Raw genomic sequence first — 25,681 nt, 5'->3', positions numbered from 1 at the left:
ATTCCTCTGGCTGTTCTCGGGAAGATGGTTTAGACAAAGGCAAGAGTGGAAGGAGATAATCCAATCAGAGGGCTATTGCAGGAGTCCATGCCAAAAGTAATAGGGCCTAGACAGTCTGGAGTGCTGAGGATGGAGTGAAGAAAGGTGGTCAATAACCAAGTCTCAGGTAGAATCAACTAGCCTTGGGTACTCATTGGATGTGTGTTCGTCTATGTGTGTGTGACTGTGTGTGTGTGTTAGTGTAGGGAGACAGGGGAGGAGTCAAGGGAGAACTCCTACCAAGTACAAAGAGAAAGGACCCTTTGTGAGTAATCTCCAGTCTCCTCAAGGGGCGGAGGTAAGGGAGTGGAGATCAGATGACAGAGAAGAATCCCCCCAGGCCAGGTGGCAATAATAAGGTCCCGCCCCCTGCTCCGCCCCGGCTCCAGTCCCGCCCCCGGCTCCACCCCTTCCCCCTCTTCCCACCACAGCTCATCTTCGAGGGCGGAGAGCGGTGGCATTTGAGTCCTCCGGTATCCCAGCAGGCAGTGCAGCCTAGAGACGCTGACAAAGGACCGGAGGAGCAGTCGTAGCTGCTTTCCGAGGAGCCGGTGTTGCTGAGGTGAGAGTCCCCCACTGTCCCGTCACCCACTTCCTCCGACTTGGGGCAGACGTGGAAGTTCCGTTGCGGAGAGACGCGGCAAGGGCTGCCCCGGCGCCAGCCCCGGCTCGCGCGGACTGACAGCGGCTGCCGGCGCGGGCGGCGGCGGCGGGGGCAGACGGCGGGGTCCCGGCTGCCTGTCTCTGACTGTCAGCGCCCGCTGTCCGCTGGCGTGGGGCTCGCCCCTGCTGAGCTCCTCTCGGTGGCCGCCCAGCGGAGTTCGGTTGCCCAGGGATCCCGCTCCAGGGACAACTCTTGGGCGGACGTTGCAAGCAGGGCTGGGGAGGGAGGTTGCCTGCCTGTTCGGGGTGACACCGTCCTTGCCCTTCCTCCTCCGCCCTCCAGCCCAGCCGGTCCCCCCAGCTAGCAAATGGAAGGGAATCCGCGGGGCGGGAGCAAGGCGCCCCGGGATAGCTTGGGTTCTGCGCTCTGTCTGGAGGGACATGGCAGTGGGGTGGAGAGGCAGAGGCAGGGAGGGCGGGCGAACGCTTTGTAAGATTGGGATGGGGGCTTAGGGGGGTGTCAGGGGGTAGGGAGCCTGAATCCTCCCAGCTCCCTGGACCTCCGCACGGATCCTGATGGCTGCACCAGCTGATCGCTGTAAACAGGCTCACATGACCGGTTTCTCACGGAGCCGGCCCGTGTGGGGAAGAGGGCTGGAAGGCTGGGCCCCAATCTGGTGGAGCTGAAGTCTTGGGACAGACAGTTTCATACGCCTCCACCAGCCCCCCACCCCAGCCTTTAATCTATACTCTGACATCTGGCCTCTCCGGGATGAAGTACCATTCTGCCCGGTACAATCGGAGGAGCCTCAGATCAGGGGTGCAAGAGGGCAAATATCAACTGAAAATGGTCGCGGATCCTTGATCTCTGGGGGAAATAAGAGGAAGTGCAAACCTGAAAATGTAGGTCCGTTGGATCTTGCCCCAAAAGTAATCCTGTTCTTTTGGAATGCAGTGCGATTTTAATAATGTGAGTTCCAGAGGGGAAAAGTCGACTTTTTCAGACAGGACACACATGGGCTTTAATATATTCTTGGTGATAAAAATCTTGTCCACATTTCCTCTAAGTGCTGGGAAATCTCTTTGCCTATCAAATATTAGATACAAGATATTGAATAGGGACTGGATACTCACTTTTAGATTACATGTATATCTGGTATATAGCAGTGGGAGTTTTGGAGAACAGGAAATGGCCAACTGTGTCTTTCAAGTTGCTCACATCTTCATACCCAAACAGGATGCAAGGTTAAACTAGTTTTTGAAGCATTTTTAGAATTCTCAGAAATAACAGATGTTTACTCAAATATCAGGATATTTGAAAACTTGCAGTCTTTCGAATCTGTGAGGGGTACTTATGGTAGATTTCCTTTACATGTAATATATAATGTGGTGGCAAATGGGTACTGTTCATTATCAAGTTATTCCTTTGTAGGTAAAGATAGAAAATAGAACAAATAGCTTGTAACATAATGCATATGTTTCCCCCTTAAATTGTTAATGCATATTTTCTTCCCAGAATTTTGATATTTTTTCTGATAGGCTTTTACCTTAACTCCAGTTTCTGAAAACATAAAACAATTAAGAAACTATGAGAACACCTACCCCATCCCCTAGTAGCCTAATAAAGTAAGCAAATTGCTACTACTTTTCTGTTTTAAACAAACCTTAAGGTGGAAAATAGAGAAATCTTAAATCTTGTCTAAAACTTAACAAAGGAGTAGATTATCAGTGTTGCTCTGCTACCTTACAGTATTCTGGAGAACCTCGCCTTCCAATAGATACATTAAGTGATTTCTTCTTTGAGACCCTCAGTTTCCTCATCTATAATACAAAGGTTTTGTTTTAACCTCTAAGGTCCCCTATAGCTCTCAAATTCCAGAAAACAATGCTGTTTTAAAAAATTTCCTTGCGATGAAATATATATAACAAAACATACGCCATCTCAATTTCTACATGTACGATTCGGTGACATTGATTACATTCTTCAAATTGTGCAACCATACTCGCTATCCTTTTCCCAATCTTTCCACGACCATTGTCATAAATTCAATGCCCCTTTGGCAAAAACTCCCCTTTTCCCTCTCCCTTCTACCCCTAGTAATCACTAGTAATCTTTAGTTTCTGTATATTTGCTTATTTCATATAAGTGAGATCATACAATATTTGCCCTTTTGCGACTGACTGATTTTGCTCAGGATGATGTTTTCAAGGTTCATCCATCTTTGTGGCTGAGTAGTATTCCATTTTGTGCATATATCCATTCAGCTGTTGATGGACATTTTGGTTTCTACCCTTTGGCTGTTGTGAAGAGTGCTGCAATGAACATTGGTGTACAGGTTTCTGTTTGCATTCCTTCTTCTGGGTATATACCTAGGACGGATTGCTGGGTCGTATGGTAAAAACAATTCTGATTTTGATTGGAAACTATTCTTGCACAAAATAAATTGGTCACATAAGCCAGGATACTGGTTTCAACTAAAAGAACATCCAGAAAATAACAAGGTCCGGAGTTGTAATAGGAATAGGACTTGTACCCTGCAAAATTCTCACTAGGTAAATTTAGCCATATAGGTTGACCTATACTTATCTCTCTGTCTCCTCCATCAGGAAATTGAAGATCACCTCAGCTAAATCCTGCCTTCAAAAAATTACAAGTACCGTGAACACTACCTGACTGTGAGAGCATTGTACAAGATCTGATTCTTATACTCATTCCAACTTGTTGCTGAATTTAAGTGAGCCATGTGATTAGTGATGAAATGAGAATGAAAAGGGGAAAACTCTAGCAGGGTCTCACTGTACGAGTACCTTCGTTAGATCACCAGAACCAATGTCTGGATTTCAGCCTTTCAGGGTTACCCATAAAACCCATTGCTGTCAAAGGGACCCTATAGGACAGAGTTAGATATCTAACTTTGTCAGCATATCTGGAAATTATCAGTCATCCTTGTGACTCACAGTAATCAAATTCACCAAAGAGTTATATGTTAATATGAATGCCAGTTTGCTAATTTACAGTGAGAAATAGAACCTCCAAGCAGACCAGGGGACTGGTTCTTGGCAATATGGGAACACAGAGATTGTGCTTGACTTCCCTTTTTTCTAGGGCCTATGCAGATCATTTCTTTCTTCAGGCACCTAGCTAGCAGTTGATATATTTGACAAGATTACCACTTTCTTTTATATGAAAAACACTTCAGTCACACCTTTTGTATAGGTACATCACCTTATTGAACTCAGGTCACTTTTAAAACATCTCTAAAATCTGTTTCCATCCCTACTGCCTTTCTGTAGGCCCTCACCATCTCTCCTTCCACATACATCCAGCAGTTACTACTTTTTTTGTATTCTAATTCCTCTGATGTCAGGAGCTGTACTTGATTGGTCTAGCAGGAAAAACAGTGGCACCTCATCTACTTAAAATCCTTCAGAGGTTTCCCATTGCCTACAGCAGGGATTCTCAAAGTTTTGTGTGCACCAGAATCCCCTGAAGGGTTTGTTAAAACACAGACGGGGCCCCACTCCCAGAATTTCTGATTCAGGAAGTCTGGGGTGGGAATGGAGAATTTGCCTTTCTAACAAGTTCCCAGGTGAAGCTGCTGCTGCTGGTCCAGGACCGCACCTTGAGAACCACTGACATACAGATACAGAATCAAGTCTAAACCCCCAAACTTGGCTTACAAAGACCTTTCACAACCTGCCTCCAATTTACCTTCCCAGATTGAATCTTTCACCACTCCCCACTATAAGAAAAAATGAGCTTTGGCAATGCAGATGGTTAAAAAAAAAAAGCAAAAAACAAAAACTACCATGCTATTTTTTTTTAACCATCTGCATTGCCAAAGCTCATTTTTTAGAGTCCCTTTCATGCCTTTACACAGACCCTTCCCTTTTCCTGGAATTCACCCTCCACTCCACCAGGACTGCAAACTCCTCTTTGTTAAGGCAGGCTGTTTACTTTCTTACATCTCAGAGTAACTAAGGACATATTATGATGTAAAACAAGGATGGGAAATCACTAGTATAAAAGAAAATGAAAATTAAAAAAAAGTATTTCATTAATAAAGGTACCTCACTATCTCAAAGTACATCTGTATGAGCCTTTTGAATTTTAGTTTCATTTCTTTACAGCTGTGGAGAGTAGCCAATTAATAGAGGCCTGGAGGTTTTAAGAGTCCCTATTATTTTCGGTAAATGGGGTAAAGATGTCATAACTTAGATTTTTGTAAAGTTTTGATGCATTTTTTTATCCAAGTAATAAAGCATACAGCTAAAAAAATTCAGATAGTTCAGTAAAGCTTATAATGAGAAAAATCCAGCACCCTACCCCATCGCTCCTTACTTTCAGCTCATCTCTCTGGAAGTAGTCATTGTGAATCAGAATATGAAATGTTTTTAAAAAGACATTACTAAGGGATTCTTAATTTTTTATTTTAAAATGTACACTACTCAACTTTTATATCTTGAATATGGTGTAGCCTATCACTGTATATCATCTAGAATACTCAATTCCATTAGGAAGCTATCAATTTATACCAAAAACCTACAAATGGTATAAAAACAAAATTGCCTAATAATAAGCAATGGATATAATGAATATTAAGTGACTATTATAACATCACTTGTAAAAGAGTTGACTTTAAGATCATACCGAACCAAAGCAAACCCACTGCCTTTGAGTCAATTCTGGCTCGTAAACCAAAAAACTCGTAGAGACCCTATAAGACAGAGTAGAACTGCCCAGTAGGGTTTCCAAGGCTGTGACCTTTACGAAAGCAGACTGCCACATCTTTCTCCCACAGAGCAGCTGGTGGGTTTGAACCACTGATCTTTTGGATAGCAGCCAAGCACTTAACTACAGTGCTACCAGGCTCCTTAAGAACATACCAGCCATTAAAAATCCTAGTAGATGGTACTATAAATTTAAAGAGGAAGATCAGAGTTTATGAAGTGGGAAGGATAAAACAGGTTTTAATGCCAGTGAGACTAAAGCGGAAGAACTTGCTTGTAATTGTTTCGTGTTTAGTTTGTCACTGACAAGTGCTGCACCCAGTATGGAGGAGGGAGATAACCCCCGTGCCCAGATAAAAGGGGGTGGCCTGAAGTTGGAGCTGGGAGCTCTATCAGTGTAAAGAGGGACAGGTAGTAGCTAGTACACTGTAACTAAGCAGATGGGTCACTGGTTTCTGGGGAAGGCTGTTTTTAGAATTATCCATAACTGTTTTCAAACTTTGAACCACTTAAGTGCAAGAATCCTCAAGGACCTTCTTGGAGCTTCCCCTTTCCAAAAAACCACCACCGCCAGTGTCTGTTGTGTCGGCTCCAACTCATGCGACCCCATGTGTGTTGGAGTATAACTGCACTGTACAGGGTTTTCGTGGCTGTGACCTTTCAGAAGAAGATTGCCAGGCCTTTCTTCTGAGGTGCCTCTGGGTGGCTTCAAATTGCCAGCCTTTCGGTTGGTAGTTGAGCATCTAACCATTTGTGCCACCCAGGGACTCCTCTTTCCAAAAACAAAAGAAGCAAACCAAACCAGTTGCTGTTGGGTCAATTTGGAAGGACTCAAAACGACCCTACAGGACAGAGTAGAGCTTCCCCATAGGGTTTCCAAGGCTATAATCTTTATAGAAGCAGACTGCCACATATTTCTTCTGTGGAGCAGCTGGTGGGTTCGAACTGCTGACCTTTTGGTTAGCAGCTGAACGCTTTAACTGCTGTGCCACCAGGACTCCTTTTTCCAAAAAGAAAAAAAAAAAAAAAGGAAGGGTAAATGTCTACCAAGGAGCCCTGGCCCCTCGCTGAAACGACAGTGGTTTCAACCTACCAGTGGTTCTGCGGGAAAAAGACCTGGTGACCTACATCCTTAAAGATTACAGCCTAGAAAACCCTGTGGGGCAGTTCTACTCTGTCACATGGGGTCCCTGTGAATTGGAATCCACTCAACAGCAGAAAACAACGAATGTCTACCAGAGTAAATAACAATGCACTTTTAAAGTGGTTTCTATGCTATTTAACAGTCCCCAAGTTTTGAATCCGTGGTGGTGAAAGATACTGAAACTCCCCTATTTATCTCACACTCTTACCTTTTTTATCTTTTTGTTTCTGTTCAATCCAAAATGAGGAAAAAGAAAATAATCACACTTTGGGGCACTCGTCTCCCTTGAGTGGCAATGAAAAGCCAGTGTGAAAATGTCAGTCTGTTTATGCCTCTCTTTGTGGAGTAGTTTGCAAAGTGGTCACAAGGTGGTGGTGTGCACTCATTAGGTTTCCTTTCGAATGTCACTCACGATTCTGCCTGTGTGCATTTGGTACAGAGGAAAAGGACAAGGCAGTTTCCTGTGTCACCAGCTCCCACCCAGCTGCAAGCTGCCCTGTTTCTCTGTAAGACCGGGGAGATGAGGGGGAGACGGGAGGGATGGAGGGGGCCGCGGGTGGGAGTGCCAATGATCTCTGCTCTCCTCTTCCCCATGGCAAGCAGCCACCTAAGATTTACTGTTCCTCCGCATTGGCATCCTTTGCCTGTCTTTTCCAGTCAAAGGGTGTTCAGCTATGGGAAGGAATGTTCTCCTGTGGAGGAGATGGTATTTCGTAGACACCTGTAGGTTAGTTGAGAAGCTTAGTGCCTGCTGAGTACTCCTTTTGAGGTGAAAAAAAGAAATGAACTATATATATATATATATATGGCATTATGCCTGAAAACTTATTGGGGAGTCGGAATTAATCCACACAAAATAAATGTCAAAATAACCAACCCATACAGTAAATATTAAAATAATATAATGAAATTGGTGAGGTTTGTGTAGACCAGGTTGAGGAAGGCTGCGTAGAGGTGGAACATGAACTAGGCTTGAAGAAGTTGTAAAATTTGGATGTGCAGAGATGAAGAATGGGACCAGCCTTGGTTATTTATGCCCTACTAAATAGTCGGAGCTCTGGTGGCTAAGTGGTTAAGGACTCAGCAGCTAACTGAAAGGTTTGCAGTTCAAACCCACCAACCCACTCCAAAGGAAAAAGATGGGGCAGTCTGCTTTCGTAAAGATTACAGCCTTGGAACTCCCATGGGGCAGTTCTACTCTGTCCTGTAGGGTCGCTATGAGTCAGGATTCAACTCAACATCAGTGTTTTTATTTTTTAATGACTACTGACAGCCATAGTTACTATATTATCACCAGGTGTGTACACCTTAATGAAACTGTGAAATAGTCTCTTAATTTTTTTGTTACAAAACAGAAAAGGAAAGACATGAATCAAGACAGTGCATACTTGTTGGTGACTTGCATTTTGGATCATCCTTTGAGAACTTGAAAAGCAGGGACATTTTCTAGAGGTGAGGGCACGAATGTCAGTCATCAGGGAGGCAGGACTTGTGAATTGGGAGTCAGAGGAGATGAGTACTGTATAAGGAATTGTGAGGCCAGAGACCAGACTTCTGCTACCAGTACCCTGTGCTGTATAACCTTGGGTATGTCACTTGGCCATCCTGGGCTGACTTTCCTCACTGGTAAAATGAAAGGTGTCGGGAGCCGACATTCTTCGTCTTTATAGGTACTTAACTTTTGGAAAGCAACCTCATAAACTGATTTTGCAGTAAGGTTTTACCAGCTTAGCATATAATCTCTCCCCAGGATTTTTGCACTTGATCATTTGGCAATATGGACTGGAGAAAAGTGAACGCCTTTGCCTCCAGAAACCCATCAATTAAAGGCAGGTGTTATGCTGCATTATGTTTGTTGGCAGCATTGCTGATATTGCTCTGGTGACCTGATGCTAATTCCTCCTGAATTTCCACTGGCTGCAGTTTAGAAGGCAACTTATAATCTTAGCCAAGATAGGTGACAAATGGGGACAGGGGCTATGAAAAGAAATAACAATAAGCTGCTCAAAATGATTAAACACTTCTTTAATGGTGTCTTAGTTAGTTAGCTAGTGCTGCCGTAGCACAAATACCACAAGTGGGTGGCTTTAAAGAACAGAAATTAATTTTCTCAGAGTTGTGGAGTGGAGGCTAAAAGTCCAAATCAGGGTCTCTGCTGTGTGGATTCCTTCCTCGTTGGTAGGCCCGGGTGTTCCTTGGTTCTTTGGCTTGTAGATGATCCTCACATGGTAGCTGTCTTCCCCTGTGTGTGTCTTGATTCTGTTCTTTCTATACCCCAGAAGTGATTAGATTTAGAACCCACCCTGCATGAGCATGACCACATTAACATAACAAAAAGAAAATCCCTATTTCAAAACGGGGGTTACCGAAATAATTTTGGGGGGCAAAATTCAATCCATAACAAATGGTGACAAGGAGATTGACAGCTTATTCTTGATTCATGGGAAACTGTGTTCATATTCAAATCCTAAAGTGAAAATTTCAAAATAAAAAGAATAGGAATTTCTATGAAGCCATCATTCAAAGCCAGTAAAGTTTCTACTCTTGCCTGTATGGACAAACCTCTCCTCTCTTAAAGTTTCAACCAAGAGTTTTAACACTTGTTTTGTGTGGTTAATTTTGACTTCTGTAGCCAGATTTACGAACTACCTCACACTCCTTTATCACAGAAAGTTGAATTGGGATTAGACATTTTCCTACCTTGGGTTTTCTCATTGTAATGAGTTTCTATTGCATGTAAAATTATTTTAAATTGTTGAACTCATTCTCTTTAACACATAGTTGAAGGTTTTCAATGTCTGGTTAGATGAGAAGTTAATTAACAGAGATTTTTCACACATTGTTCTAAATTCCCTCCTGTGTTTCAAAATTGGCATCTTTTTCAAATTAGACCCTAATAGAGTTGCTTAATTGGACTCTCTTGAATAGGTGTTTACTGGGTTCAGAATTCAAAAGATACAAAAGGCTATTCAGAGAAAATTTCCCTCCCACCCCTGTTGCCGGCACGCAGTTCTCTCTCCATAGGCAACCAATGTTGTTGGTTTCTTGGGTATCCTTCCAGAGATATTTTACCCGTATCCAAGAAAATAGGTTTACATATTCTTTTATCTCTCTTTTGCCTACAAATAGTAGCATATTCTATACCCTGCATTGTACCTTGCTTTTCTCAGCACTACACCATATCTGTACTGCCCAGAGAACTTCCTCTTTCTTTTTGACAGATATCTGGTATCCCAATGAATGGATACACCATACTGTATTTAATGAACCCCCTATTAATGGACATTTGTGCTATTTCCAATCTTTTGCTATGTACAACAACAACTAGCTCTTATTGAGTGCCAAGCTTTGTACTATGTGCTTCACATAAAATATTTAATCCTCAGTGCTGCAAAGAAAACCTTTTTATATACATGATTTTTACACACATGAGTTCACATATCCATATTGTTGGGTAAATTCCTAGAAGTAGAATCGCTGGATCAGAAAGTATGTGCATTTATTTTTGCGAAGTATAGTGGTTGTGCCAATTCACAGCCCCACCAGCAATGTAAGAACTCATCTGATTGCTCCCACCATGTGCTATCAAACTTTTTGACTTTGCTTTTGTTCACCTGACAGGTAAAATTGTATTTCATTGTAGCTTTAGTTTGCATTTCCCTTATGGTGAATGACGTTAAACATCCTTTTTATAAGTTTAGGAACAATTGGTATGTTCTTTTCTAAAAATGTTCATATTTGCTTACATGTGTATTGAGTTGGTGGACTTTTTCTTAATGATTGGTAATTTATCTTTATATATAGGGAAATTAGATACTGCCTATGATATGAGTTGCAAATATTCTTTCAGTTTTGCTTATAAAGTTTTCTGCCATGCAGAATTAAAATTTTTTTTTCTTTTAAAATTATGTATCTATCAATATTTTATGGTTTCTAGTCTTATATCATTGTTAGAAGAACCTTAAACTCTGAGATTATTTTTAAAAAAAAGTTTTATTTTTTACATTTAAAGTTTTGATCCCTTTGGAATTTATCTTCTTATAAGGCATGAACAGTAAATTCAACTTTTTTTTTTCTAGATGGACACCTGGTTATATCAACGTTTATTGAATAATGCATATATTACTCAGAGCTACCACATTTTATCATAGGCTGAATTCTCATCTTAACAGTTTTAGAATGAGATGGTACATATTATTTGGTGATGGCAAATTTGAATGTTCTATTCATAATAATCAAGCTTCCTAAGAAAGTAGTTATAGAGCCTATTTTCTATTGAAAAAAATAATATATCAAACTCCTGAAAGTACAGTATCCAACAGAAACATATGGCTCTTAGCAAAAGAAAGATATTCAGAGCATTAGAGACTCAAAATTAGATTTAATCAGATGCTTTTCAGAATAATTTTAATTTCATTTTATTGTGCTGGCCAATTTAGTTTGATGTAGCGAAAAGAATACTAGACTAGGAAGCAGTAGGCCTGCTGATTTTTTTTTTCTGGCTCAATCTGGTCTCTTCATCCTTAATAATAATAATAGAAAACACTTAGAACATTGCCTGGCCCATAGTAAGTGCTTTCTAAGAGCTTTACATATAGAAATCATTCAATATATATAATTTCTAAGTTTATAATCTATTATGAATTATACAGATGTTAGCTATCATTACTCATAAAAATGTCCGTAGACATAGATGACCTCTAAAAGCTCTTTTAGCTCATTAAAAAAATGCAAAGAAGACTAACACTGTTCTGAACTACATACATGCTGTAATGCCTATGAATAAAAAGTAAGATGGTTGTCTGTTACAGCCTGTGGATTAGCACCTTCCCCATCGTTCCCCCTTGTCTGCACCTTTCTATGCCTTGCTTTATACTGTTCCCTTGGTCTGAATACCCTCCCTGGGCCAGCAGCACATCCCTGTGTGCCCTTTATTTCTTCAAAGACCACCTCAAATGTCATTGCTTGGCCTCTCTCCCAGGTAGAATTAGTCATGTAGTCTTCTGATAGCCTAATAGCCTAGCACTTTATGCATTATACTTGAGGAACCTTAACTATTTACTTTGTCTCCTCAAGTAAACTTGCATTTTTTTAAGGGCAGGGCCTGGGCATTATTCATCTTTGTGTATCTGCTCAGCTTCTGACATAGCTCCAGTCAGTTCCCTCAGTTCCTTCAGCTGAAAGAAAAGAATAATTTTTTTTATTGTGCTTTAAGTGAGAGTCTGCAATTCAAGTTAGTTTCTCATACAAAAACTTAGACACACATTCTTATGTGACCTTAGTTGCTCTCCCTACAATGTGACAGCACACTCCTTCTCTCCACCCTGTATTTCCCATTTCCATTCAACCAGCTCCTGTCCCCCTCTGCCTTCTCATCTCACCTCCAGACAGGAGCTGCCCACATAGTCTCATGTGTCTACCTGAGTGAAGAAGCTCACTCCTCATCAGTATCATTTTCTATCTTATAAAAAAAACCAAAAACCAAACCCAGTGCCGTCGAGTCGATTCCGACTCATAGCGACCCTATAGGACAGAGTAGAACTGCCCCACAGAGTTTCCAAGGAGCGCCTGGTGGATTCAAACTGCCGACCCTTTGATTAGCAGCCGTAGCATTTAACCACTACACCACCAGGGTTTCCTTCTATCTTATAGTCCAGTCCAGTCCCTGTCTGGAGAGTTGGCTTCGAGAGTGGTTCTAATCTTGGGCTAACAAAGGGTCCAGGGACCACGACCTCTGGGGTCTCTCCAGTCTCAGACCATTAAGTCTGGTCTCTTTTACTAGAATTCGAGGTCTTCATCCCATTTTTCTCCTGCTCCATCAGGGATTTTTTGTTGTGCTCCCTGTCAGGGCAGTCATTGGTGGTAGCCAGGCACCATCTAGTTCTTCCAGTCTCGGGCTGATGGAGTCTCTGGTTTATGTGGCCCTTTAAAAGAATAAAAATTTGAATATGTGATTGTACAGTAGTTATCCTATTTGATAAAAGGTGGAGAAGCTTCCATCAGAATCAGAGCACATGAACTCCTATAGCTGGTAAAATCAAACAATTTATTTGTTATATTTCTCTTTGAATGTGTAAAAACCTGAACTTCAAGTATTAAATGGTTTGTAGTTTATTTTGCAGAGCCCTGATGGCTCAGTGGTTAAGAGCTTGGCTGCGGAGCAAAACGTCGGCAGTTCGAATCCACCAGCTACTCCTTGGAAGCCCTGTGGGGCAGTTCTACTCTGTCCTATTGGGGGTCGCTGTGAGTCGGCAATGGCTTTTTTTTTTTTTAAAGCCTATTTTACAGGTGTGATCCACCGGGATGAAAATCAGACATTTTCTATGCTTGTATGTTTTAGCTTTTGCATTTTATTTAAAAAAAGACCCACTGGGGTTGCTAGCTAAGTAAGAATGTTGTTGATTAAAATTAGATCAAGAAGTAAACAGAAACATCATACTTGTCAGACTTCTGCCAGCAACAGCTATTTGGAACATATTCAAGAAGCTCAGAAGGAACCCCAAAAAGCGTCTGAAGTTAGCGGAAAATGGCTCCCACCTAGACTGTGTATTTGACGTGGGAGAGGAGGGGGTACTGTGTGCCACTCTCATGCCAAAGCCTACTTAGTGACTTAGAATTTTCATAGAAAACACAAAGCAAGTTTGGATATTGGGCTTCCTTTCAAGGTACTTTAGCTTGTTTTGGGTTTCAGTAGAAAAAAAGATTAAACAACTCTCCCACCCATGTTGCCAGAAGGCACTAAATAGAGCATTGTTGAAATGAATGGAAAAGTGAGTCTCATGTTTTTCTCCCATAAACCATGGAAACTTATTTTGCTTTATCTTTTTTGTTGTTTAAGAATTGTGATTGGCTCACATAAAATTCAGTCATGGCAATGTTTAATTTAGTCTACTCTTTTTCTTTTAATTGAAGGTTTAAAAATAGTGATGTTCTTTTCATCTCATCAGCCCTTGAACGGCAGATTAATTTGAGGCAGAAAGCCTTCTTTATTCCTTTATTTGAGTATGTATGCAATTTATCAGAGGTTGAAATCATGAATGGAAAAGGAGCACATGTAAATTTTTTTTTTTTTTTGCACAGTTTGCTGACAGGTATAGGCGTAAGCCAAGAGGAAAAGTCAAAAGTCATGTTTACCTGATTTGGAGGCCTATCTGAAGGCATGCTAGTTGATGGCAGGACTGTAGGGTACTGAAAATGAGCACGATTGTATTTTGCTTTCTCTTTTCCTTCTTTTTCTAGATTGCCAAAATGCTTTGGAGTTTTTAACTGAAGCTAAGACAAGTCTGGAATAGAATTGAGACTGTAAGAACAGAAGCTGCAGCAAGGGGGGTTCAGTGCCAATGCATCAACCAAAAAGACAAGCAGAATTAGTGGAAGGAAATCTTCCTGTTTTTGTGTTTCCCACGGAGCTGATATTTTATGCAGATGATCAGTCAACACACAAGCAAGTGTTGACTCTATACAATCCCTATGAGTTTGCCTTAAAGTTCAAAGGTGAGTTCCCAAGCTCTCTTTTTAAGGGTTTTAACTAGTCCCCTACTAATTTGAGACTTGTAGAAACTAATTTTGTTTGAAAACACTAATGGCCATTGTGACTTTTTCTTTCAGTTTTGTGTACTACTCCAAATAAGTATGTTGTCGTTGACGCTGCAGGTGCAGTAAAGCCTCAGTGTTGTGTGGATATGTAAGTCAAAATCACTTCCTGGTAACCTGTTTTAAGCGTGTTAATATTTATGTTTTTAACATGAAAAAGATCCTTTCTTGAAGCTGCTTCCACATAGGCATTTATTATATTTGGGGTTTTTGCAAGAAGTTTAAGTCTACCAAAATTCTTTTTAAGACGCTCCTAAGAGATTCTAACCGAGTCAACCAAATACTTCATAATGGTTAATTATACTGGAGCTAATATGTGTGTTAATATTTCTGGGTGGGAACATTTCATCATTGTTTTACTTCCTAGTTGTAGTAAGTGTATCTCTGAAAGTAAAACTGTGACTTATTCCCTTCAGTTTCTCCAGCTGTAATAGGGAATTTAGCTTTCTTTGGAACATCCTGCTATTATAGGGACACTTGGGAACCTAATACTACTACACTCCTAAGAACAATGGTAATAAAAATTCATCTGAAATGATTCAGCTAATAAGCCTGGAAGTTAATCTATACAAACAGGAAGCAAGTGTGTAACTACTCATCTGTAAAAGGTTACCCAAGTGCTTCCAGATAATTTCATCTTAGAGTGTCAGATAAATAATTGTTTTTTCAAGCTGTTCGTATTTAATTTTCACTTTAGAACTAGTGGTGGCCAGATGGAGCTCTTGACTCGCCCTTCATTTAAGCTACTCAGTACACTGAACTCCTGTAGATCTTCCGTGAGAACAAGAAGCAGATGTCTTCTTTTGACTACATCACTAAGATGATGTATCTTTGAGAACATGTTTTTTGCACATTTCTTTGTAAAAAAAATTTTTGTTGTTGTGTTGAAAATATACACAACAAAACATCCGCCACCTCAATGCACATTTCTTCTGATTTTCAGTCAATACGCAGTAAGCAAGGACTATTCCAAAGAAATAATCGTCTCTTGCCAAATAAATGTGTTGTTACTTTTGACCCAATTGCTTTGCGTCCTCGAGTAAGAACAAAGGAAAATAAATGGAATTGCATATAACACAAATAAAAATTCCAGTGCTTTATACTTTTTCTTTTCCACGAAGAGGTATATCGTTAGTTTTCTGTTGCGTTGATCATAGTGGGTTAATTCCTTATTCAATTGCTTATTTTTACCTGCATGCATGGAATTCAATTTTAAGCCTAGGGTGAGTTTTATTCTTTGAAAAATAAATGACAGTAGAAATTTCTGAGACTTTTGTGGGGAAGAAACAATTTCATATATTTACATTTTCTAAATATTGCTGCACACAGATGTCCGGGAAAAAACGTCATTGCTAAAAGGAATTTTTTAACTGTTTCTCTTTAACTTAAGATCTTTATTGTTTTAGAGTATGTGCTTTTCACCAAGTATTTCAGAGTTACTCATTTTGGGGTGGGGGTGTTATACTATGATTTTTTTTTTTTAGCATCATTAGCAAATTCCTGTTACTTGAGTATTGGGTCACCAGTTAATATTATTTGACTGTATTAAAATCTCTTGCTGCCCTCTGATTGACAGGCCCCCAGAAACCTAAAGCACATTTGTTCTTTTTTGATGTTTCCAGTGTGATTCGTCATAGAGATGTTCGATCCTGTCACTATGGTGTAATAGACAAATTCCGTCTCCAAGTTTCCGAGCAAAGCCAGAGGAAGGCTTTAGGAAGGAAAGAGGTTGTTGCTACTCTTCTCCCATCTGCAAAAGAACAACAAAAGGAAGAAGAGGAAAAAAGAATAAAGGAACATTTAACAGAAAGTTTATTTTTTGAGCAGTCGTGTCAACCAGGTAGTTTGGGGTTGTTTTGAAAGCCCTTTTGAAGTCTTACATATTTCTGACTTTAAAATAATCGGGGAGCTAAGGATAATTACTAGAAAAATAATCTGCCACTTTAAACCTACTCAACCTATTCAACCACTTCAAGACTGAACCTAGAGATCAGGTACCTGAAATAGAGCAAGAGGCCTAGGGCTGGACTTTCAGAGGAGGGAATACCCCTCTCTGGACTAGGCTATATGGAGAGGGCGCAAATCTTGCCATCGCCTTTTAAATACACGTATATTTTAAAATCTGCGAATGAAGGCACCATGCTATGACGCCAGTACAATTTGGCAATTACATACTTTTGTTTCTGTGACTTTCCTATATCCTTTCTCATTTAATTAGTTTGAAGGAGGAGAGAGATTGTGTTTGGCAATAGACCAAGCTTAGTGTTCATATTATTTTGAAAAAAAAAATCTCATTAAAATTGAAGTTAATTAAACTAAGTAGATTATAATATCCCCTATGGGCTATTAATTGAATCCCTCTCCATTCCTCATTTCCTTCCAGCTGAGATATTCAGAAGTGTTATGATATATTCTTTCAACATTGACACTATCCTCATATTCAACTCTTTGGACGTCATTCCCTCTCCCCCTTAACTTCTCATTATCTCTCCCCAACCATATCGTAAAACGAGGAAGATGAAATTTTCCATGGAAAAACATGGAAACCTTTTGAAAATGATATATGAATGTGGTATAGCAGCTGTCCTTGAAACTGTAACATTATATTTGAGGCATCTTTTTAAATCTCCTTGTCATTACATTAATTCGCGGATCCACATCAGTTTGTTCGTCGTAGCCTGTTTATTTTAATAAGACAGGAAGTAATGCCTCTCTGATTTACTCTAGCCAAATGTCCTCTCAATCCGTGTCGGTAGGGCCCAGATTTCCTGGGGCTAACAGTTTACCACCAGTAATATATAGAAGACTAGGCCCTAGGTAGTAGTTAGCAGATTGTTTTCCTCTCAGTGACTGTTATTAACTGACAAAATCAGCTTTTCATCCTTTGAAGCCAAAGGAGAACCTTTGTCAAATGTATTTTGAAGTCAGATCAATATTCCAAGGTTGACTATTTATAAAATTCAAGATTCCCCTTTTTAAATGTCTCCTCTAGAACAAGAAGGGTGATATAATAAATATTTGGTTTTGACATTAAATTCATAATTTAAAATAAAGTGGCCATTGGAGCTCATTCTTATATTTAACAACAACAACAACAACAAAAAACAGATTGGTTTAATAGCCAAGAATAATGAGGGTTAAGGTTCAGTTGTAATAAAGAGTAATTATATGTTTATATGTGTGTATAAGGTTGTCGTCAGGTGCCCTGTTGAGTCAGTTCTGACTCATAGCAACCCTATGTACACCAGAATGAATAATTGTTCAGTCTTGCACCATCCTCACAATGGTTTCCATGTTTATCCCACTGTTGAAGCTACTGTGTCAACCCATCTCATTGAGAATCTTCCTCTTTTCCACTGACCCTCTACTTTAGCAAGCATGATGTCCTTCTCCAGGGACCAGTCCCTCCTGATAACATGTCCAAAGTATGTGAGAAGTAGTCTTGCCATACTTGCTTCTAAGGAGCGTTCTGGTTGTACTTCTTCAAGACAGATTTGTTCATTCTTCTGGCAGTCCATGGTATGTTCTATTCTTTGCCAACACCATAATTCAAATGCATCAATTCTTCCATCTTCTTTATTCATTGTCCAGCTTTCGTATGCATATGAGGCGATTAAAAATACCATGGCTTGGGTCAGGTGTGTCTTAGTCCTCAAAGTGACATCTTTGCTTTTTAACCCTTTAAAGAAGTCTTTGGCAGCAGATTTGCCCAATGCAAATACATCTTTTGATTTCTTGACTGCTGCTTCCATGGCTGTTGATTGTGGATCCAAGTAAAATGAAATCCTTGACGACTTCAATCTTTTCTTCGTTTATCATGATGTTGCTTAATGGTCCAGCTGTGAAGATTTTTGTTTTCTTTATGTTGAGTTGTAATCCATAAAGACTGCTGTGGTCCTTGATCTTCATTAGTAAGTGCTCCAAGTCCTCTTCACTTTCAGCAAGCAAGGTTGTGTCATCTGCATAACGCAGGTTGTTAATGAGTCTTCCTCCAATCCTGACGCTGTGTTCACATGATAGAATTTTGCAAGACCAACAACCTATTCATTGGAAATACCTTTTTTCACCAACATAAACAATGACTGTACACATGGACCTCACCAGATGGAACACACAGAAATCAAATTGACTACTTCTGTGGAAAGAGATGATGGAAAAGCTCAACATCATCAGTCAGAACAAGGCCAGGGGCCGACTGTGGAACAGACCATCAGTTGCTCATATGCAAGTTCAAGCTGAAACTGAAGAAAATCAGAGCAAGTCCACGAGAGCCAAAATACGACCTTGAGTATATTCCACCTGAATTTAGAGACCATCTCAAGAACAGATTTGACGCATTGAACGCTAATGACCGAAGACCAGACAAGCTGTGGGATGACATCAAGAAAACAAAAGGTCATTAAAAAGACAAGAAAGAAAGAAAAGACCAAAATGGATGTCAGAAGAGACTCTGAAACTTGCTCTTGAATATAAAGTTGCTAAATGGAAGAAATGATAAAGTAAAAGAGCTGAACAGAAGATTTCAAAGGGCAGCTTGAGAAAGATGAAGTGTAAAGTATTATAATGAAGTCTGCAAATGCCTGTGCAAAAGGGAAGAACATGCTCGGCATTTCTCAATTTCTTAGAATTCAGGTGAAAATCATCCTTAAAGGACTAAATAATTACAGTGTCTATTGAGATTTTTTATTCTTATTTTTACAATGAACCTTTGGTATCTAAAATATATTAGCGAATTCTTCTGATTGTAAAATTAGATTGATAAATGAGGGTTGACATTGGCATGTCCTGTGGTGGTCTCTGTTTTGAGAAAAAGTCTCTAAGCCATTCATGTCAGAGAGCTCCATGGAGGCAGGCACCTTACTTGTCTTGTTCACTGTTATTTCCTCAGCACCTAGTACAGTGCCTGGCCCCAAGTAAATGTGTGTTGAATGCACTGAATTAGGAAGGCTGGACTTCACATCTGGGAAAGGTCTATTGGATTGATTTTCTTTGGCCTACAAGGCTGCTGTGGCTATTGCCACTTTCTAGAGTAGGGCGATAACACAATAGAGCTCCATCGGCAGTCCTGCCCAACGTGTCCCGTTTATGGGTATTTACCCCCAATGTTTTTGGGAATGTAGCAGTAAATTGAGTTGTTTTCTTTGAGAGTATAATGATGACTGATTTAGTCTATGTTGACATAGTGATGTTTTTAACTTCTACAATAGTAGATTATTTGTAGTTTCCAGTATATGGAACTTCAAGATTTCTCTTATCATCACGTTTTTCTGAAGAGAAATGTGGAAATGAACTGAAATTTTTTTTTCTGGAAGGTTCTAAAATATCACTATTTTTACAAGTCTTTAGCTTAGAAAACATTTAAGCAAAAGCATATTATTAGAAGTACAACGATGTGAGATTATAAGTGTTAGTTGGAAAATGGTCGAAGGCCCAATCATGAAAATTTTGGATTTGAAATGTAGTGAGTATCAGTAAAAATGATATTTTTTTTTCTTGAATTTATTGTATAAAAGACATAGCAGTAACAATTTCAAAAAAGGAAAGAGCACCTATGATCTTAACAAATCTGCTTATATAAGTGTTCCATGTTACTTTCCAGGCCTTGTCCACATACAGAAATACAAGTTTGTATTTTGTTTGTTTGCTGTTTTTTTTCTTTTTTCCATTTAACAGAAGTATTGCTAAGAGAGACCCACTAAGAAGGCTTTCACAAAATAACAAAGCCCTGGTTATTAAAAAGATGTTTTAAAAGATACAGCTGTGTCTTAGTGGGTTTGTCTTAATTACATTATTAATGAACTGCTATGAATGTTTGAGTCTGTGCCGTCTGGCTTAAGAAAATTACATTCTTTGTTGTTATTTATAATAACAAAGAATTAAAAATGACCCCGAAGCCCATCCACTGGGTTTCGGTTAAATTATGAATATCTGTTAAAATGGAAAACCTAGCAGGCATTTAACAGGATCTGAGAGAATGATAGATGGTTATATACTGAAAGAAGATGGTTATATAGAAAGAAGTTCGAATATATTTCTAAGTCAAAAAATATACAGAACAGTATGTATAATACGGTCCCATTTGTGCAAAGATATATTTTTCATGTTTGTATGGGCATTTATAAAATCTGTAAAGATCTGTACCAAGCTGTTGACAGCATTATCTTTGGGAAAATAAGATTACAGAGGAAGCTTTCCTTTTTCTAGATCTTTGTAAAATTTTTGACAATGATCATGTAGTGCCAGGAAAAAAAGCTCTTTCCATTTTGAAAACTTCCAAGCATTTATACAAATGTTTTGGAAATTTCTTTTAATATGAAATATTCCTTGAAATTACCTTTATTGTGGGTTTGCAGTGAGCCTTGTAATTGTCATAATGTTTTCCTGGAAAATTCATTCTTGCAACAAACATAAAGGTGCTTCATTTATTAGCTAAAATAAGATTTGTTCCTTTAGGTATTTGTGGTATTGCTTCATCACAAGAAATAATCACTATCAAACTGGAATTTGTTTCCAGCTGTCAGGCTTTGGTGATTATTAAGTTATTAATAATTTACAAAAAGCTGCATTTAATAATAAAATGAAGAGCATTATTTCCTTAATAAAACACAAAGCTTGTGTGGCTGTTGGCTATTCTTTTAATGAAAGGAAGAGTAGTGAGAAAAGCCATATCATGGAAAATGTTGTTATTGGGTTTCTTAAAAATACGGGTACGTATGTTTTACACATAACATCCAGAGCTGCAGAATAGCAGGCCTGATAACCAATTTTATGGCAACTTTATTTGCCAGCTAATGTTTCTGCTGCTTTCTTAACTTCTTTGCTGTTAATGGGGTAGCGCAGAGAGCAAGAATTTTCACAGCAGCTTTATAGCACTCAAATGGTATCTTTTCGGTGCCTTAACATTTTCAAAAATGGAACCAAACCTGTCTGGAGACCTATCTAAGATATTTCTAGATAGTGATCTCCAAAAATGGGGTACACGCCAGCAATCCATTGGACTACAGGAAGAAAATACCAGACTTCAATTTATATTTCTTTTTAGCGTATTATTTTATACATCTATTTGTATGCTTTGTATGAAGCATAATAGTACAGTAGTCCTGCTTATAATTTATAAATATGGATACATCGATAATACATGCTCCAACACTTTCTCCTGATTAGGGTGGGGGGGGGGCAAAAAGGTTGGTGACCACTGTTCTTTTCAGTAGGGACTCACTATCTTACAATGCCATTTCAACATTCCATCCTGTAATGACTCGGAGCAGTTAAGTTATGGGCTTCCAGATCAGTCCAGCAGACATGGGGGTGATGGGGAAGGGGTCAGAGAAGTGAGAGAAAGCCAGAATCCCAGTGAGTGGTGGACAGTATATGTCAACCACCTTTTTTTTTTTTTTGCCTTAAGTTGTTTCAAGAAGCAAGCTCAGGGATTTTTGTATTTTTGCAGAAAACAGAACTGTTTCCTCAGGCCCTAGTTTACTAACTGTCTTCCTGGGAGTGGTGTGCATTGCAGCCCTGATGCTTCCTACACTGGGGGATGTGGAATCGCTGGTGCCTCTCTACCTCCACTTAAGTGTGAATCAGAAATTAGTGGCTGCTTACATTTTAGGTAAGTGTTTTCAAGATGCATTTGGGTGGTAGTGGTAGTCGAATGTATGTGTGGGTTGACAGTGGTAGTGTGGTGGTGGTTTTTTTTTTTTTTTTGAGATACAGGTTACTTCAAAAGCATGTTCAAGTAAGGTGCTTTTTAAGATTTAATTTTTGGCCCACATTTAGTTCTTTCATCTTATTTAGTATTTCATACTGTCTGTATTCAATCATTTTCCTTTTATGGACTTAAAATGGTGTGAAATGTATAAAATGTAAACTGTGTATATGCCATGATACAGCATTTCTACTTCTAGGAATTGATCCTAGGAAGCAGTTAGACAAAGTGCCTACAGTGATAAAGGTGAACATTGTGGACCTTTCTCTTTGAACCAGATTTCTCATTTCCTGTTAAATCAGTCTTTCCTTTCAGTCATCATGGCTTGAAATTTTACACAGTGCAACCTGTGAGAGCTGGAACTTGATGGAACTGCCTTGTTTTTCTGGGTCTCACAAGTTTTCCACCTTTGACAGGGTACAGTCTTACCACTTTTCTTTTGCTCTGTTAGTGGAAAATACTTGCATTTTCCTTCTTTAACAGGTTTCCACCTTACACAGCTTCTGGCTTTTGCAGGTTTTACTGTAATTAATTAGTTCACTTGAACAAACATTTCTTCAGTACCTACTGTGGGTCAAAGATTAGGAATGTGGTGATGAATGAAATGCTCGCTTGTGATTCTTGCCTCACATTCTCTCTCTGCTCACCTCTTCATAGATGCCAACTCTTTTCAGTGTTTCTCCGTATTCCTTGGCTCGCTTGCTCTTTTTTCTTTAATTTCAAAATGGCTCCTAAATTGTCTCCCTATCTTCTGTCTGTGTCCCTTCTTCCTCCCATTCCTTCCCAACCAAAACCATCCACCTGTTGCTGTCCAATTGATTTCCATTCTATTTTGGTTTCATCACCACTCCTCACTCAGAACCCTTGAGCGGCTCTCCACAGTCCACAGAATGAAGTACAACTCTGCTGTTCAATATTTAATACTTTCTGCAATCTGTTTGAGGAGCCCTAGTGGCACAGTGGGTAAGAGTTCGGCTGCTAACCAAAAGGGCAGTGGTTTAAATCCACCAGATGCTCCTTGGAAACTCTATGGGCCTGTTCTGTCTTGTAGGGTTGCTATGAGTTGGAATTGACTCGATGGCAATGTTTTGTTGTTTTTTGTGTGTGGGGGGGCAATCTGTTTGAGGGCTCTCTGAGCCAGTTTTATCGAGCTGCTTTCCTATATAAATCCTTGATTATAAAAAAGAAAAAAACTCCTCTAGAGTTCTCGTCCCACCTCCATGTTCCTGCTCTTGCTATTCTCTCACCTGAAGTAACTGCCCCATCTGATCTCTTTTTTTTCTATGTCTTTCCTCCATCTCTTAAGGCTTCTCTCAGCTTTTACCTCTTTGGGGCATCTTTTGGGACTACCGAGTCTTAGGTGATTAATTTTCATCACTCATTTTTTTTTTTTTTACCACTCTTTTAGGACTTAGCATAAACCAAAAAAAGCCTTTGCCGTCGAGTCAATTCCGACTCATAGTGGCAGTACAGGACAGAATAGAACTGCTCCATAGGGTTTCCAAGGAGCGCCTGGTGGATTCATAGTGCCAACCTTTTGGTCAGCAGCCATAGCTCTTAACCACTGCGCTACCAGGGTTTCCAGACTTAGCATATTCTTGTGTTATTAGACTTCTATGGTTTTGTGTATGGAGTCTCTTCAGAAGAGACAAGCAAAGCAGGAATACTATGCCACTGTCTCTTTGTGGCCCTCAGGCCTTGGGATACAAATAGGCTCTTGAATGTTTTTGTTGATGAAGTCTGCCAGCTTTACTGACACTTTGAAATGGCATGTCTGCTATTATTATAGCTGGTGTGACCAGATAAAGTAGGAGGTATATTTGATGGTTAAATTAGTTATGGCCAGACATTAGTGATTTAATTAAATCTATCCAGTGACTGCCCTTTGCTGTAAATCGGATTTCTTCTGTAAAATATCAACTCAATTCAAACTGACTTTGAGTTCTTGGTCAAGTGCCTGATTATATGTGGTATGTGATTTGCTTGTTGAGGTCTAAACAATTGCTTATTGAATGGAGGATTCTGTAAAATGCCTTTCTTATACTGTTCTTCAATTTTTCTTTCAGGTCTTATCACAATGGCCATACTTAGGACATGAACAAGGATTTTAGTTGATTTCTGAAGTAATTTTATCTTCCAAACATCATGAATGTGGACTACCTTTTATGTCTATTTCACTTCATTAACATGCTACAAACTATTGAATGATTTAACATAATTACAAATGTGTAATATGTATTTTAAATTACTCTTATTATTTTATTTGAAGAATTCCAGCACATTATGTTACAGACATATGAAACTATTGGAAGAAATTCTTCTGATATCTATACCTAGTGTACAAAAGACTTTAATTCAGACACTTGTTATTTTATCTTTTTCTAGTTCACTTTGATTAAGATCACGTGTCCTTCAAAGCTAAAGGCTGAAAAGAGCAAACTGACCTGCCTGAAAATAAAAGGATGTTGATTTCCTACTTACAAGCATTAATATTACTATGTAAATTATACCTTGTCCTGTATCATTAAAGGAGCCCTGGTGGCACAATGGTTAAAGCGTACAGCTGCTAACCAAAAGGTCGGCGGTTCGAACCCACCAGTTGCTCTGCAGGAGAAAGACGTGGCAGTCTACTTCCATAGATTTCAGCATTGGAAACCCTACGGGGCGGTTCTACTCTATCCTGTAGGGTCACTGTGAATTGGAATCGACTCGATGGCAACGGCTTTGGTTTGGTTTTCTCTTACCATTATAAACAGTTGCCATGGTATTTCTAGAACAACAGCTTTGCAGTTAATGTGTGGAGGCGGAAAAAAGCATAAGGTACTGGGGGATCATGCTTATCCTAGGGTTTCACAGAGAACAGGACATATTTCATTCACCTGGGGAACTACAGAATAGGTTGTGGTCCTGATACCAAGCATGTAGGTTTTTATAAAAACCCAATAGAAATAGGACAACCTTTCTATCTGGTCTAAAAGTTCTAAAGGAAGGTAGGCATGCTTTTAGCTAGTTGGTTCATCCTGGCTCTAACTCTGGATAATGCTTTATGTTAATGGAGGGAGCGATTATGTTCTTTTATCCCTGGCCCCTTGCCTGACTGACTGTAAGCGATTTGCCCAAATCGGGATGGTCAGATGCTGTGTGGTTTATGTGGAGATCGTTGGTCTCCTTTAAACTCTACGCCAAGCATAGGAAATCTTGATTTCTGTGTCTGTTTTGTATCCGCCACTGAGACATTTTTTAAGTTTTTATTTATTATTAAAACAACTTTACCAAAAAAACTCCCTAAGCACAACTATTTACATTTCTTTATAGCCTCTTCTGATCTCTAACATATATATATGTTAGATATGTATATATCTAACGTGTGTATATATATATATATATGCAGTTTTAACTTATCATAGTAACTAATCTTTTGACTTAGGATTTTTATCTGAGAGCACAATGCTTTAAGAGTCTCTTGAAAATTATCTTCCAGATCTTTTTACAGAATGAATTTATGCACTGTAATATTCTCAAGGAATATGTGTAAACACAAAATGTATGCCTGAGGTTGGTTTTTGCAGGAAACAGTACTTTGCTTCTAAAGTGCTTTTATGTATAGTCTTTCATAGAAAATCCTCAGTGTTTAACCGTTTGAGGAACATAAATCATTAAATGGATCATATCTGTACTTTCTGTAATGACTGAAAGCACATAAATGTAATTGACTTTAAACTTTGTAAAAACCTGTGTGTGGAGGCTATCCTTGTTTCTCTATCCATCTCAAATTGTGTGGGTGTGGGTGTGTGCATGCGTTCAAGTGCACACACGTGTGAGAGAATACATTGTAAAGGACAGAAATTACTTTAAAAAATAAAAGA

At 39.3% G+C, this 25,681-nt stretch overlaps 1 protein-coding gene across 4 annotated transcripts; it reads left to right on the top strand.

Moving 5' to 3' along the window:
* Positions 1-468: 468 nt before the first annotated feature.
* On the top strand, positions 469-25,633 carry MOSPD1 (motile sperm domain containing 1). Of its 4 annotated transcripts, none has more exons than XM_064277615.1 (7): positions 481-601; positions 3,250-3,318; positions 13,757-14,011; positions 14,126-14,201; positions 15,733-15,950; positions 21,558-21,719; positions 23,882-25,633. In XM_064277615.1, exons 3-7 carry the CDS (start codon positions 13,858-13,860, stop codon positions 23,911-23,913), a joined length of 642 nt encoding a protein of 213 aa, XP_064133685.1. In that variant the 5' UTR covers positions 481-601; positions 3,250-3,318; positions 13,757-13,857; the 3' UTR covers positions 23,914-25,633. The 4 variants fall into 4 exon arrangements, with proteins under 4 accessions (XP_064133683.1, XP_064133686.1, XP_064133685.1 ...); XM_064277614.1 differs by having other exon boundaries at positions 3,250-3,377; XM_064277613.1 differs by lacking the exon at positions 3,250-3,318 and having other exon boundaries at positions 469-601.
* The last annotated feature ends 48 nt before the right edge of the window (positions 25,634-25,681 follow it).

Source organism: Loxodonta africana, chromosome X, assembly GCF_030014295.1.
Source record: "Loxodonta africana isolate mLoxAfr1 chromosome X, mLoxAfr1.hap2, whole genome shotgun sequence".
NCBI classification, from domain to species: Eukaryota; Metazoa; Chordata; class Mammalia; order Proboscidea; family Elephantidae; genus Loxodonta; species Loxodonta africana.
Note: the sequence above shows the minus strand (reverse complement) of the source record. Positions and strands in the feature narration are given on the sequence as shown.

Excerpts from the sequence above, each read along its gene's own strand:
- MOSPD1 (XM_064277613.1), top strand. The coding sequence starts at position 13,858 with ATGCATCAACCAAAAAGACAAGCAGAATTAGTGGAAGGAAATCTTCCT. Across the intron at positions 14,012-14,125 it reads GTTTGCCTTAAAGTTCAAAG|TTTTGTGTACTACTCCAAAT; the intron begins GTGAGTTCCCAA and ends TTTTTCTTTCAG. Across the intron at positions 14,202-15,732 it reads CCTCAGTGTTGTGTGGATAT|TGTGATTCGTCATAGAGATG; the intron begins GTAAGTCAAAAT and ends TGATGTTTCCAG.